This window comes from Aphelocoma coerulescens, chromosome 2 (genome assembly GCF_041296385.1).
Source record: "Aphelocoma coerulescens isolate FSJ_1873_10779 chromosome 2, UR_Acoe_1.0, whole genome shotgun sequence".
NCBI classification, from domain to species: Eukaryota; Metazoa; Chordata; class Aves; order Passeriformes; family Corvidae; genus Aphelocoma; species Aphelocoma coerulescens.
In genome coordinates, this window is record NC_091015.1 from 43,209,881 (window position 1) to 43,225,978 (window position 16,098).

Genomic DNA, 16,098 nt, shown 5'->3' on the forward strand with positions numbered 1-16,098 from the left:
AAACAGAATCTGCACCAGTAATGCTGGTTCACAGTTACATAGAGACAAAAATATGCAAATTCCACTTCTACACTGTATTTAATAAATAGATTCATTTCCTCTGTAGTCCATACATACACAGAAAAGTGTTGGCTACCTCTCACAGACAATGCTTTATCTGTTCACTTACAGTCAGCTAAAGCAGTGGGGAATAGCAAATAAAAATACAGGACTCCTAATCCCCAATCCAGCTCAACTGCTTTTAAAACTAGATGCAGAGAAGTTATGGAAGTTGGAAACAACGCAGAAATCTCTATCTAGTGGTGGTTTTTAGAGCTCATTTTTGGCACCTTTACTTTTTCAGGAACACTGCCTATATGATGAAAAGGAAAACTTAATCCCGACACCTTGTATTCACAGCTAAATATGGAGTGCAGTGCTGGTAACCCACACTCAGGAAACATGGAACACTGTTTTCATTATCCTATAACCAGTTCAAAATAGCATCATTAAGCTGGCACCACAAGTGTACATCACCAGAAAAAGACTTTATTTATTTGAAAATCTTTACTCCGCACCAGAGGACCTCTGCATATGCTGCTCCCTCAAAACTTGAACAGATAGGAATCAGCCAACCACATATATGCACTCAGCATGAGACTTGCAGATCACAAAATGTGTAGGAACTTGCTGCTTCTCAGGAAATGTCCACAACTGATTCTCAAATTCAAGCCCAAATGTTAAAATACCACAGAATACCACTGTGCTGCTTACCTAACTCCTTAAACTGGGACCATCAGAGTGCAGATCTGAGCACTTGAACAAAACTGACAAACATGCACTTAGCAGCATATCTTATTATTACTACATTTTTGTAGCATGCAAACATACAGATGCTTCTGTTCTCCTCCAATAAAGATATCTGCTGAACTCTGCATCTGCTCGAGGCAGCCAAAGTTTTACTCAAGCCATTCTCATAAGGTCCCATCATTATAACACATTCTAAGCATCAGAAACAAAATTACATCTAGACAAGTTCCTACCACGTTAACAACTCCAACAAATCACTAGGAATGCATGTTCTTAAACATGTTCTCCAGCACAGCTCTCTGCTCTCCTCTGTGCCGTCTCCGGAAACAGCATGCAGAAAGGGAGGATGGAGCTGCCTCTACTCAGATCTACCTCTTGCTACCATGTCTTCTCTTTCCTTAGGCCATGAGGTGGGAAGAGCTGCCATGCTCACTTTAGTCTGTAGAAGTACTATATGTTAGTACCATGGATCAATTTTGTTTTACTAAACCATATATGTCAATTATAAAAACCACACAGGACCAAAATGAGACACCACAAAAGACCACCAGTTTTCAGAAGGTGAAGAGATCAGCACTTCCTAAATATCAACCCATCTACAAAAGTATTTATGATGATTATGTAAAACTAGGGCTGTTGTCGTCCCCCAAAGCACTGGTTTTCCCCTCTCAAAGTAAAGAAAACTGTGTATCTACAGACACATGAAAGTGAGAGTGTTACAAACACAGCAATGTAACAGTTGCGCTTTGCTTAGGGAAGGACAGCCCTGCAATCACCTACACAACCACAGGCACCAAACTGTGCCTGTACCTCAGCATCAGCTGGTCTCTCTTGCCCCTATGATGTCTTACCATGAGGTATCACAAGGGCAAGCTGTGTTTCATGGAACTCGCATGGACATATGCTCAACCAGAAGTATGTTCTGCCAATGTAAACTTGTACTGCTTAGGACACAACTACTCAGTAGCTCTTTTGTTTGTAGGAATCCTTTTCCACATCCTAACGCACAATGACACCACATCAACTAGTAGACAACAACAAGACAGGAGACTGTGAGACTTCAACTTTATCTTCCTAGTAATCAACAACATATGTTACTCCACTGCACTGCGAGGACACAGAGACAAAGCAGCTCCTCTGCCACGGTCGAAGACGCTTTGGGGCTCAAAATACATAACACAGAATAGTTGGGGCTCAAAATACATAACACAGAACAGTTCAACGTGTTTTCAAATGGGAGCTGTCTCAGACACTTGAGAAATAAAAGTCTCTCTTGGAAAGGAATCCGTATCAGGTTTGCATCCACCCAAATCCAAGCATGAAACCTTCTGGTAATGGTCTTAATGCTTATATTCTGCTCTTCATAAAATGTCGGTGGGGGAAAAAACCACAGACCAAGCTCAAAACAATAAATTTGCTTTCTTGAGTGCTTATCATTGGCCCTGCCTACTGGACTCTAAAAATTGCCATCATGCAAGATGTTTGATTGCTTAACACCAGAGGTTCAAAGGTGGGAAACTTCAATGGACTCACAGTGAGGAAATCAGCTTAAGTCCACATAAACAGGCTGCCTCCCAGACAAGCTATCATTAAGAAGTCTGCTCTCCTAAGCTACCTACCCACAACCAGGTAGAAAGCAACCAAAGGGTACACAGAAAGGAAGACCTTTATGATCTTGAGAAGAAAGCTGTTCTACTGTGAAACCACTGGTAAGAGAAAGGGGGAGGGGAAAAAAAAAATAAAAAAGACCAAAAAAAAAAAAGACAAAAAAAAAAAAAAAGACAAAAAAAAAAAGAAAAAAAGAAAAAAATCAGTTCTGCTACAATAGCAATAAAATAATGTTTGTTTCAGAAGGATGGGCTACCAGCCCCAACATGTAACAAATCCCAGGACTCCAAAAAGGACGGCCTCAGAACTGACCTTAAGAGAAAGGCTATAGTATTACAGAAGAACAGGTATGTCATATCTGAGAAGGAGATTGCTCACTTCTTTAGCAGGAGTGCTTCAGCACACACATTCAGTTACAGAACCAGTCCTTTGGACTGAGCATTCAGTGCTCAGTATCCTGAGCAGGAAAGCTAAGCAAAAGAATTCAACTCCCAGATACGTAAAGTTCTGCTTCAAAAATACAGGGGAGTTATCCACATCTAGATCATTAATGGAGCTCTTAAGGAACATGATCTATACAAAATGAGTTAAAAATCAGCAGTGTGACAGGTCACCTGCAAGGTGGGAAATTCAAAAGAGGTACTGAGCTAGCTTGAAAAGGCAGCTACAATAACCCATAGAAATTACCTGATATGAGGAGGTATTTAGTAATACAAACAAGAGAGGTTTTCAGGATAAATTAGATAAGGACTTTGCAGGCAGTGAACTAGGAATACTTAAAACATCCATTAAGAGCTCTGAATATCACCAAGTACATGCCTCAAGCAGACTGCCTGAACAACCCCAAGCATTCAACCTCAAAGTGAGTCAGGAGAAAGAGAGTGGCCTGTATACTTGCTCCAGAATTAGAGATGTGTCTGACTAGCAAGAAAAAACATGGTTTCTTTTCAGGCAGGTAACTGTCCAGCTTATGAGATTCAAAACCCCCAACCAAGACCTCATTTTAGAAGGTAGACTCCTTTGTTTTTCACATACTCCTTTTCTTCCTTGCTTCAATTTCAGATTTCTTCATCTTTACTCCTTGCTACACTCTGCCTCTTTATTTTCTCAGAAAGGTACCTTCTGTATTTATATGGTTAATATAGAGGCCTGAACAACACAAGTACAGTATATCCTATTACGCTTGTGTTCAGTGTCCTGTTCCTAAGCTACACCTGTTCTACAGAGCACCAAAAAGAAATAAATTAGAACAACCAGTATTCACAAGAAAAGAAGGCTTTGAGACTTTACAGGACAAAGTGGTTCAGTGATTCCAGGACAGAAAAGCAGCAGCTGTGAGAAAGGCTCCAATCAACCACTCATCTGTGGAGCAACAGGAGAAGAGAACAGAATGAACAGTCAGAAGGTGAGCAGCAGGTGAGCAGACACCGGATGGAGATTTTTGAACTTTTTTTTTTTTAAAAGCAGTAACAAACAGTAAGCAATTTCTGATTTCCCTACAAAGCCTAAATCAGGTACCCACCAACTCTACCACAGAATGCACGTGTAACAACTTTCTAGGCAGGTACATTCTATGCAAAGGGTAAAACCACTTTTGGGGCACCAAGCCCCACACATGGGGTCTGTGTGTACGTGCAACAGAATGCGCTGTTGAGCATAACTGCTTATCAAAAGCTAAACACTGCTGGAGCAGAGTTTCCTCCATGTCGGTATGGGACTTATAATCCCTTTCCTTAAACCACCAGTCAGGGCTTGGCAGGTAAGAAAAAGTGGCAGGTGATGAGAGGGGCTTAATTTTCCTAGTTTAGTAACCAAAGCTAGTACAGAACAGAAGAAAGATGTAAAGGTCCAACTTTGCTTCACCGGTTCGACACAGACATAAAAAAATTAATTCCAACCCCGGGTTTGTATGATGTTTTTTCAATCATGAAAGGATGACTAATCCCTCACAAGTGTCTCACCAAAGTACAGATACTGGCATGTTTGGGTTTTTAATTCTTACCTCTGTTTGGACCAATTTGCCAAGACTGAGTTAGTATGTGGGCTCTTCCTAACCTCCTCTCTTCAGTTCTCTCTTCTTCTCCTAACTACCTGCAGCTCTGCAGGCTTCTGAAAGAAACATGAACCCGGTCTTCCATTACAATTAATATTTTTAAATTACATGCAGAAAGATCAGCATGAATTATTGTTCCTAATTATCAATATAGCAAGTCTAATGGCACACAATGAGTGCATAATAAAATTTAAATCATTAAACTATGCAAGTTGACAATACTTTCAGGAAAGCTGTATACTCAATTCCGTGCCATGGTTCTAGCCACACAACACCGAAGAGATTATGAGCAAATACTAACAGGCTTTCAATATGTATGCACACCTGCTACTACAGAACAAGCAATTGCAAAACTATCTGTTTGAGCTCAACCTTGAATTCATGAGGTATCAAGTGTTTTTAGTAGCCACTTACACCATTGCAGGCAAAACTCCAATCCTTTCCATTATTAACGCATTGTGCTTTGTGGGACAGAGAAAAGGGATTTAGTTTCCAAATGCAGATGTTACAGCTCCCATATAGGCAGGGTCAGAGAAGAGGCATTCCCTCATTTCCAGAAAGCTTGGTGGTAGTAAGCAATCCTGTGGCTGCAACACTGTGCCAGTAGCAAGAACAGAAGGGTTCACTAACTGTACACCTACTACATTTCTGAGGGCAGTGGGATCAAGCAAAACTAGGGTGGCAGTGCTACAGGAGCTACACTTTCTATATAAAAAAGAAACAAAGGAAGAAGTCAGGACACCACTGAGAAAAAATGCAGCTATCAATTAACCCAGTCTATCTCCAGAACATTCATTAAGTTTATAAGTGCATGTTCATTTTTATTATGTTTCAATATTTGAAATGCATTTGAGGCCATACATAAAATTCAGGTATAGCAAGAGCAGATGTAGAACCTCTTGCCCATCTCTTTCACAGTGGTTCCTAACTCAGAGTTATAAAAATTGCTGCAGAAGTAAAATTCTTCAGGTAAAGGCTGCTCACGGGCAATTTTTTTTTTTTTAGATTTCATTAAAATCCAACCACTTAATATTAAAATACCAGAGTGGAACCAAAAATATCCACAGAAGATAAACGCAACAAATACCTTTTTGCCATCCTGTGCATTCAATTATTGTTACATACCTGAACAAGCTCTTGATTTACCCTGGCTCTGGAAGCAGGTTAAGCAAACCACCAAAACTCTGTGGCATAAACTATGTCCCAGCTCACAGTATCCAACATAGACTTTATCTCCCTACTCAGTCTGGTCTAAAGAGAGCCCTGCTAACTGTCAGCAAAGATTAAGTACTTGCTTTGTTCTGATGGCAGGCTCTTCACAATCACTCAAAAAAAAAAAAAAAATCTGCCAGGAAGAAAGAGCTTATTCTGGTCACATGAAATAAGAACACTAGGTACAGGTAGCTAACCCTCTAGATAGCTCTCCTAAGACAGAGGCCAAAGTCTGGAACCCCTGTCACGCATGGCTGCTGAAGATAAAGTGTGAGGACTGATATAGCTACAGTGTCAGCATCTCCCATCTATAAGAGTATTTAGTCAATTTATGAGATTTTCTAAGGTAAAAAGAAAATACAGTTATTACCAATGCTACAACTGTGTACAGAGTCCTACAGCACAGCTAGAAAGCCTCTCTGAAGTACAGCAAGTGCTCACAATGAGCCCAGGAAGATGAAGAGTCCCTAGAGAAGTCCTGTGAAATGAAAGTACATACAAAAAACTCCAGGTAACATTATCTTCCCACCCTTCTCACTCACCACACCACTACCTTGCCTCATGGAGCATAGAGCACTTATAACTCCAGTAAGGACCACAGTCTTCCTAGTTCCTCCCTGGAAGGATCTGCAACCATGGATTTTATTTTAAACACTTCTAAGCTTTCCTTTTTCCTCCAAATATAACAGTAGTTACAAGCAATTTTTAGTGAATTTGTTACTGTCAGCTGCCTGGTCCACCCTGCCACATCCATGGCACTCTGTATTTGATGAATAACCCTCAGCCTGGGCACACAGAGCAGTATACTTCCAAGCCTCTTCCCCTTTCTGTGCTGCCACTGCTGTGGAAATACATCACTCCCCCATCCACAAATCCATCTTCTTCACATTAACATACTTATTAAGTGAGCAGGAAGCTCTTGCAACATGGCCCAAACTAATTTATTTGGGGTTTGCCTTTGTGGGTTTTTCACACATCTTTCTCCATAATCTACTCTAAGCAAGAGGAAAAAAAATAAGTACAATGAAAACCTGATGCCTCAGGAGGAAGGCTCTGCAGATACCCACAGAACTTAACAGGATAAACAGAAAAGCTCCCTAGTCCCAAACTGAAATAGAGATGAGTATGTGCGTGGTTCACTGTTATTTTCTGCATCAAAACTGAGATCTTAACAACTCTCACATCACCCAATTAACCCAGTATAACCATCAGGTAGCAGACACTCCTCAACTCAAAAGCAAGTTATAGAAGCTGTAACACTTCTCCAACATACTGCTACAAAAACATGTAAACTTCAAGGGCTTCCCTAAAAGTTTGTCATCAGATTTACTTGTATCAATGCCAGTTCTTTGATCTAAACACAAAGGAAGCAAGGGTAGACCTCAGTAATCTGGTATGCAGCTTTCACCTGCCAGCAGGCAAACATCTGAAGTCTACACGAAGCCTTCAAATGAATTTTGAGGTCACTTCCACAGCACTAATACACACACTCTGATGAGCATACACAGCAGGATTACCTCACAATAAAAGACTGAAATAATTAAATACTGTTGTTTTCAACACTAAATGACCATAAGGGGCTGAGTTAACATTCAGTTATCCATGGCAGTCTCATACAGCAGTGAAACCGAAACTCTTGCATCTCAAATGTACCACCTCCCTGTTTCTGGATTATGGCTTCTATCTGGATAATTCCCAGGAAGTAAGACAGTGACTACATTACACACTGCTGGAGAAATAGGTGATAGGTCCTTTCCACTTCATACTGGGGTATTCAGAGGGTCAAATTTTATGCACAGACTATTTATTATCTGTCAAAATATGTTGGGCAAAAAACTTAATTTCCATAAGGAACAGAAACAGTTGCAGCTTACTCAAGCTTGACAAAGTACTTGGAGCAGGTATCTCAGGAGTGTCCAAATATTTTCTAAAGCTATAAAAAGATTTTGTTGGACCAGTTTCAGCAATGCCAGTATTTCAAAATGAAAGTGCTCAGCTTTTCGCAAAAAAGTCTTAATAAATAAGATGGCCTTTGTTAGCTCACAGTGAAATCTTTCTCAAAATCAGAAGAAAAGTTTCAAAATTCATCCACAATTAAGTTCTCATCTTTTTGTCCATAAAGAACTGACCAACTTGGCTTCAAAATCCCATGCAATTTTTCCCTTAAGCTGATGAAATTTCTTCTTCTATGTCTACTCCATCCTTTGTAACACAAAATGGAACATTAAAAAGATACAAATAACATTTGTATTTAAGTCAGTTCAGTCTTTAATGAACAGTATCTGAAATGAAACTGCACAGTAGTAATGTACTGCATCCTGTGCACTTATGAGAAACACAATCAACAAGTGCAGTGCCATCAGCATCTCTGGTGAAAAAATCCATTCCCCTTGTTTATGACAGCACAAAGCTAAGAAGGAGCCTTGTAAGAATTCAGGGAACACAAATATTAATAGCAAAGAAAAGATCATTAAACCATAAACTGGAATATTTCTTCAATCCTACAGCTCTGAATATTGGTCCATCATCTCGTAACTAAAGTGTAATAAACCTTATGTACTCTCCCACAGCATTTCTAAAAGTCTCAAGATAGAATCAGACACTGAGTAACAGGAATTGGTTGTTTAATTTTTAATGTGAAGTTATTCACTGAGACAGTCCTTTAAAACCAATGATTCTATTGTTAAACACAGCTGATTTATCAAATCAATTCTCTAATTGTCGCCATTTCAAATTAACACTAAAATCTTTGTCTCTGCCTTTCTCAAAGGGTACAGAGCAGCTATTTTCTTAGATGGTTATCATCCAAATTTTGAATAACTGGTGCTTACTAGAGATAAATAAAATTAATTCTCAGTGAAAAACAGCTTATTCAAGAAAAAGAATTATAAATAAAGAAAAAAAAATAGCACATTCAGGGGCAACATAAAATGTATACTGCAAGCAGCAGGCCTGTAGTGCTTCTTTCTTCCGCATTAAAGTATTCTGCAGCTTGACACAAAATATTTCTGACTACTTGTTTGTATTTGCATTATATTCTAGAAGAGGAAGAAATGGTAGGTAAGATTGTCTCAGATTAAACAGATGTTTCTTCATCTTCTGGCATCACCCCTTCCTCAAATTATTTTTTACTATACAATTATTATTTTTTATTATACAATTTCTTATTCCTCAAGAAATGATCAAGTGAAAAAAAGAAAATTTGACTGGCAGCCACCTGATTATTTTACAGTTCTCATAAGAACTGGAGACTAGCTATGAAAACATCCTCTCAAAGTCTGAAGTGCAGACATGATAATCACTATAAATTTTGCCACAAAGGTAAATATGCCCTGCACAAATGAAGCGTAATGCCACTGCTACAAGTTACCTGATGTTTCTTCAAGTTTTCATTTTCCAGCTCTTGTGTAGATCTGCTGGCATATAAGAGGAGCAATCCCTGCCAGTCATATGGATACAGCACTGCATTGGGCCTCACCCAAAGCCACTCCAGCAAGCAGAGGAAAAAGGAAAGATCCCTATCAGCTTTATGTGAGATCTTCAATCTTAAAAATGAAAAATCAGTTCGCAGCATGTTCACAGATGTTTGCTTTCAGTCCTTTCCTCCTAGAAAATGTATGACTCGGGCTTTACGCCGGTAAACACTTTATATCTTATACTCCATGTACTTGGTAACATCAGAACAAGAAAAAATTTCATGTCAGAAATATCAAAAAATTAGTCAAAGTTTAGTTTTAGTCAAAGTTTAATGACAATTCCATTTTCCTCCACACGATTAATATACTCTAGAATTTGTTACAAGAGTTGCATTTAGATTTCATCACAATTTATATTCAAACCCAAAGAGCAAAAGAAGCCATATTCGTAAGTGTTAAGTAATCCAAAAACTTGCTCTGCTCAGGATTACATGTGGGGGGAAAAAAGTGCTGGTTAGAACTTTTAGTCAAAAAAAGACTTTATTTGATAGAAAAGCCTTCCTGAGATAGAAGGGCCTTCCTCACCACACCAACTTACATAGCAAATAACCAACATCCTTGGAAAACAGATCCTTCCACCTCACTGTGAAATGCATTTTAAATAAAAACCAAAAAAACTACAGTAGCAGAAATACTGGGCAGAGGATGAACTTTAGCTAAATGTAGCCATAAATGTAGAAAGTTGGTTTTCATAAACAATAATTACTACTCCTGCTGAGGTAAATACACATAATTGTTCGTTTATTTTGCAAGGACACACATTCATGCACATTACTGGCAACTAAGTATGAGTCTGTCCTCTCATTTCCAGATGCTGATGACAGCATTCCACGTACCTAGCTGCCACATCACTCCTGGTGTAAAAAGCCTTAGGTTAAGATCTACCACCTTTTCAAAACAGCCAGTCTCAACTGCAAATGTTAAATTACACACTGAGCAAATGCTAAGAGAAACTTACATGATGGCAGCCACTTAAACGATGTTCACAGTCTTGTGAAGAGCTCAGCTTTAACGAACACAATCTGTCATACAGACTTAGGTTTTCCAGGCTTCCATAGGTGCTGGTGTGTAGCCCCTAATGCTCATCTTCAGCAACATACAACAGTTGCATCTTCTCATGCTTGTTTTACACAACATGGTGTTGGCTCCAATATAGAAGCCGTCATCTCTGTCAGACTGCACTTTATCCAAGCTGCTGTTGGAAGCCTGGGCAACACAGCAGTGGGGAGCAAAGCCCACATTTTAGCAATACCAAATGCCATTTTAGCATGTGCTCACAGCCAGCTCATCATTCAACACCTTCAGCTATCAAAGTGAGGACACCACAACATTATTAGCATGTCTGAGGAAATACTGAAAGGGATAACTTTAGGAAAGCTACACGCATTCAGCCAATGGCTTATTCAACTGCTTGAGCTCTTTGTTGGGGAATCTGGCCCCTTGACTGCATAATATTAAGAACTGAAGTCACTGAAGGCAGCAGATGTCAAAGCTACCACCAGACATGGAAATTCATAAGCTTCTTTCTCCCTCCATATGACCTGAACTTTCCAGATGGGTAGTATTTATTATGCAAGGTTTTGGTCTGTCCTCTGCAATTATTCTTTTATGGAGGAAGTTTTATTTTTACTGCTAATCCTACCACTTACGAAAGCAGCTGCCTGCTCCCACAGCAAGTACTGTTCTGTTGCAGGACCCATCCTAGTATTTGGGAATCAGTCAAGCTTGATGAAAAGCTCCCAGTTCCAACAGCAGTACTACAAAAATACCCCACTGGAAGCTATCTAACACTGGGACTTCTTGCAAAGCTGTGATGAAATGTTCAGCGACAGACGATCATCTTTTGGTGCAGTTACTGTATAAGCAGATGGTCTTTTTTTTCTCCCTTCAAATTCTAGTAGTTTCAGTCCAATACAGTTATCAAACTATTTCCAGATAAGAGCATCTCCAGATTTATCTTTTGTATCTCTTCCTATCCATTCTCCACCTCTTCCAGCCCACCAACCACATGTTTGGACACTCATTTCATTCACATCTATTTCCTCAATGCTTGATGAGCCTCAGGAGAAGCAGGATTGCGCATATCAGCCACAGAGCTACACAGGTTCATACACCATGTCAGCACTTGTCATGAACCAAGTGAACACATTGCCTCATACAAACAGCAACCTCACCTGATTTAAAAGTATTTTACTACAATTAAAATAAATACATGTTGCCAAAACCTGATGAAGAGATTCAGTTCAAATATTAGTCCTTCAGCATCAGAATAAACTTTGTCTTAGCAAATAAGGAGCTACCTGACTCACCACTCTAGAGGGTGAAGTTTAACTGTGGGTAGATTGAGGGAGAAACAAGTCATGGGAAAGGGGAGAGGAGCACCCACCACCTCAAAAAAAACAAAACAAAACAAAAAAAAACAACCAAAAAAAGAAACCTCACCAAAGGTGTGGCCCTCTGGACTTCTATGAACAGCTTAAAATGCCCCAGAAGACTTAAATGTATTTTCAGAAACACTCTGTGGAGCCAGAGGTGCTGGTCCCAACATCATAGCCAAAGACACTATGGGACTGCAGAAATGCAATAAAGTTTGCCATGTTGCCACAGATGAATAGTTTCAATAGGCAGTTCAAAATTAGTGGGTTTGGAACTCTTTTTCCTCCTCTCTTGACATTACTAAGGGCAATTGAGTCCATTCCATTTGACAGTCTGAATCTGGCTAATTGTAGTAAATTTGGCCTTTTACTCCTGGACTAGAGATGTCAGAAAAGTCAGCCAAACTACCTGCAAGGGATCAGAGCAGACAAAACTGAGAGGCGGGGAGACAGCCTAGCAAGGAAGACCAAAAGCCCCCCTTCTTGGCACACTTGCAGAGAAGGTAACAGCACTTCAGGTTGCTTGGACAACGTGCTGGTAGAAAAAGCTGACAGAGAAGCATTTACAAATCGGCAGTTTTAAATCAACATCCATTTCCAGCTGTGAGCCGCAGAAAACGTGAATACACTGTTTAGTGGTATTCCTATGGACTGCAGAACACAGTCTCATTGCAGAGGACACCAGTAGAGCCTGGCCTGCCTAATGAAAGGTCCCAGACCAGTGCTTCAGAGCTTCTTCATGTGTCTTTGATCTATAAACGCAAAAAACCCAGAAAGCAGCAGATGTGCACCCAGCACCACCTTGGAGCTGAATCCTTCATCCAATGGCCACAACTCTCCCAGATTATATACACTGATACTTTTTCAAGTCACTGGTAGCTTCCCACTTGGTCACTAAGATGTAGGTGGGAAAAAAAAAAATCACACCACTGTACACTGAATTATTTCATTACAATATGATTATTCATTAGTATTATGAACAAAAAAAGCAACTGCATAATTGCTCAGAAATGCGTCCAGAATGCCATAACAGTGTTTCACAGAATCACAGAAGAGGTAAAGCTGGAAGGGACCACATTGGGTCATCCGATCCAATCTCCCTGCTCAAGCAGGGTCATCCTAGAGCACATGGCATAGGATTGCGTCCAGATGGTTCTTGAGTATCTCCAGTGAGGGAGACTCCACAATCACTCTGGGCAACCTGTTCCAATGAGCAGCCACCCACACGACAGAAGTAATTCCTCAAGTTCAGGTGGAAATTCCTGTGCATCACTTTATTCCCATTGTCTCTTGTCCTACTTCCTTATGTTAAGCTGAGGTTTTTTCCAAAGGCTGACCAAAAAAAAATTCCTTTGATAAGTGTTTGCTCCCACTTTTCAGATACACAGTGGGGCTCTGAAAAACAACCACATTCCTACCAGCGCTCCACTGATGGTGTGAACAATTAACCCATCCTGTGAAATGTGGCAGAGCAGCAGCACTGCAGCAGCCAGACCTGTGCCATATATGCCTCCCCCACACACAGCTGTCTGCAGCATCAAGTTTGTTATCATGTGCTGTCTGCCCAGCAATCACCCACTTCAGTTTAAACTAATAATGGAATATAACTCAATTCAGTTTTCTTTATTCCTGCAGCACACACTGAATGTCCAAAACAATCTATTTTTACGTGGCATGTTACTCTTCATTTCATATGCCAAAAAATAGTCAATTTTTAAAGCAACACTTTTCAGCGCACATTTCTAGGCCTGTATGACGGCAAAAGCTGGACACTGTTTGCATCATCTTACTGAGAAAGTAATTCCAACTAAGGTCCTATTCAGATATTTAGTCCTTTATTTCCTAGTTGCTTTCAGAAAGGTTAATCACCTTTTGGTTGAGTGCCTATCTGGTGAGTTTTCATAGATTACCATCCTTTGGGCTGTGGCAGGAGTTCCTCGCACACACCGAACCATAGAGTTGAGCCTTCATGTAAGAAAGAACTGGGATCCATACTCGGTGTCACTGGTTCAACTCCCTACTGATTTTCCCAGTATCTCATACAGGTAACATTGCCACATCTGGTACTCACAAACAGGTCAAGTTCAACCTGCTGTCACGCAGAGGTGAAACATTAAAAATGAAGCATGAGCAACCTTATGTCCTACCCCACCAGTTTGTACTCAAATCAACTGCTTGTGTGATGCTATGTGCAGAGCCTCAGATGCGTGTCCTGGAAGTCATGGCAAATGATACACTTAAATATATAATTATTTAAAAATTACAGTATTTCAGCATAAAGTTCTCTTCTCTGCAAAGAAGTCTCAGAACTGCTGACTGGGACTCAGACAGCAGCTCACAGACCACATGGGCAGGACCATATCTTCTCTGACACCCTGTGGGCTGTGGCACCTAAGGGCTGATAATCCACTCAAGGGACACATAAGATGACTTACGAACTTTCATTTTGGGGAACTATTTCTTCTAAGCTTTTCTGGTGTAATGTGATGCGATGCATGGTATAGGAAAAGCTAAGAATCTGAGACTAAAAAAAAAACCCAACAATATCACAATGGTATTGCCTGCACCATGTAGAGTCATAAATTACACAGTTTTGTGGTATGTGGTTTTGTTACCTCATACTAGGCATCGTGATAATTATGAGAACCACACCTTTCATCTTGCTGACCTATAATGCTACATTAATGTAACATTACACTCGCAATTTAAGCTTCAGTGATTTTTTTCAGGTATTCAGGCAGGCTTATTAAAACTTTAATAAGCTGAAATGCATGGTAGCCTCATCGTTCTGTAGCAGCTTTTTCCTCATACTTCTAGTGAAACACTTGGGTCCCTAGGTACTGAAAACTTCTGTATTTTTTCCCCTAGTTTTAAAACTTGGTCTGCTTCAAAGAACTAGCTCGTTTTTGACAGTTTAAGCGCTGTATTTTATTAGCAAAAAGAGAAAGTCGGGAAGATGCAGATGGGAAGCAAGCATCGCAGCAGCCAAGGCAGCACACCTGCCGAGGCGGGAAGGTGCGGGGAGGCGGCAATGCCGTGCCCGGCTGGGGATGAGATGCTTCGCCGCAGACCTTGCACTCCAGCACGCCTGAGGCCCAGCCGGGCGCGGGCAGGCCGGTCCCGCCGGAGGGGGGAGAGGGAAAGTTGGCGCCCGCGGCCGGCCGGGAGCCACACCGCCCCCTCCTCCCCTGGGCGCCGCCCGCGCCGCCGAGGGGCGGCCCCGGCGCCCCTGCGCACGCTCCCGCCCGCCGCCCATGAGGCGCCCGCGCCGGGAAGGCACTGACGAGTCATCGCCCCGCCGCGTCCCCGCCCCCGCGGCCCTGGCGGGACGGGCGGCTTCGGGGAGCGGGGGGCGGCGGCTTCGGGGGGAGCCCGCAGGTGATGCTCCGGCGCGGCCAGGCCTGGGCTCCACGGCTCAGGGCAGCGGGTCCCGCCCGGCGCGGCCACCTTCTTCTCCCACCCGCCCGGCCCCGGGGGCTGCGCCGGCCCCGCCGCCGGGCGCTCCCTCCACGCCCACCGTGCCGCCGGCCCCGGGCTCCCGCACGCCGGTGCCTCCGCCGAGAGGCGCCTCCCGCGCTGCGGCGGCCGGAGCGCGACCCGTGCTCCCCGCCACACCTAGCAACAGCGCTGACAGGACGCAGTGGCGGCGGCAGGAGGAGGAGGAGGAGGAGGAAGCGGAATGGCTGCCGCGGCGGCGGCTCCCTCCCTCCCCGGAGCCCTGACAGCCAGCGCCGGGGCGGAAGCAGCAGGCGGCGTGCTGTGCCCGTCCTCCTCCTCCACCGCCGCCTCCTCCTCCGGGCTCCTGCGCTCCCTCCTGCCAATGCAAACTAACTCCCCCTCGCCAGGGCCGGCGGGCTGCACGCCTCCCCCGCACCCACCCATGCCGCCGCGCCGCACGCCGCCGCCTCCCTGAAGAGCGCTCCACGTCGCCCGCAGGAACCGCTCCTGCCACTCTTCGCCCGCCGACCTTCCCCCCCGGCGGCCGCCGCGCCCCGGCTCCCGCTGCACCTTGTGCCCCCCACCCCGCCCCGCGCCGCCGCCGCCGCACACGCGGCCCCCGCGTCCCCCGCCCGCCCTGCCCTGCCCCGGCCGCGGCCCCGCGGGCACTCACCGATGTGGTTGTCCTCGATGTGCTCGATGAGCTCTGCCAGGGTTGGGAAGTGGAGCCCGCAGCCCCCGAACCTGCAGGCGTTGGAGAAGAAGGAGGCGGCGGCGATGCCTGTCATGGTGTTACATCGAGATCCCCCTGCGGTGCCTGCTCTGCCAGGGCCAGCGGCGGCAGGGCGGGGAGAGGCGGGGGCAGGGGGGGAACGGGACGGAGAGAGAGAGATGGGGAGCGAGAGAGAGGGTGGGGGTGGGGAGGAGGAGGAGGAGGTGGTGGTGGTGGTGGCGGCGGCGGCGGCGGCGGCGGCAGCAGCAGCAGCAGCGTCGGGAGCGGCGGAGGGGAGGGACGGGCTGGGTGGGGGGAGATGAGGCAGCCGCAGCTGGGAGGAGGGACCAGCGCGGCTCTGTAACAGCTGTGCTGCCCCGGCGGCGGCCGCCGGCGGCGGGAGGAGCAGGGCACCCGCGCCGCCCTCCGCCGCCG

The 16,098-nt window shown here is 43.8% G+C and overlaps 1 protein-coding gene across 2 annotated transcripts in view; it reads right to left on the bottom strand.

Moving 5' to 3' along the window:
• Positions 1-15,860, bottom strand: part of JAZF1 (JAZF zinc finger 1) — a 189,618-nt gene extending 173,758 nt beyond the window's left edge. Inside the window, exon 1 of one of the 2 annotated variants that reach the window (XM_069007191.1) lies at positions 15,625-15,860. In XM_069007191.1, coding sequence (XP_068863292.1) covers positions 15,625-15,739 — 115 coding nt within the window. In that variant the 5' untranslated portion in view covers positions 15,740-15,860. The remainder of the gene's footprint in view (positions 1-15,624) is intronic. The other variant, XM_069007192.1, reaches the window with a different exon arrangement.
• Between the last annotated feature and the right edge of the window lie 238 nt (positions 15,861-16,098).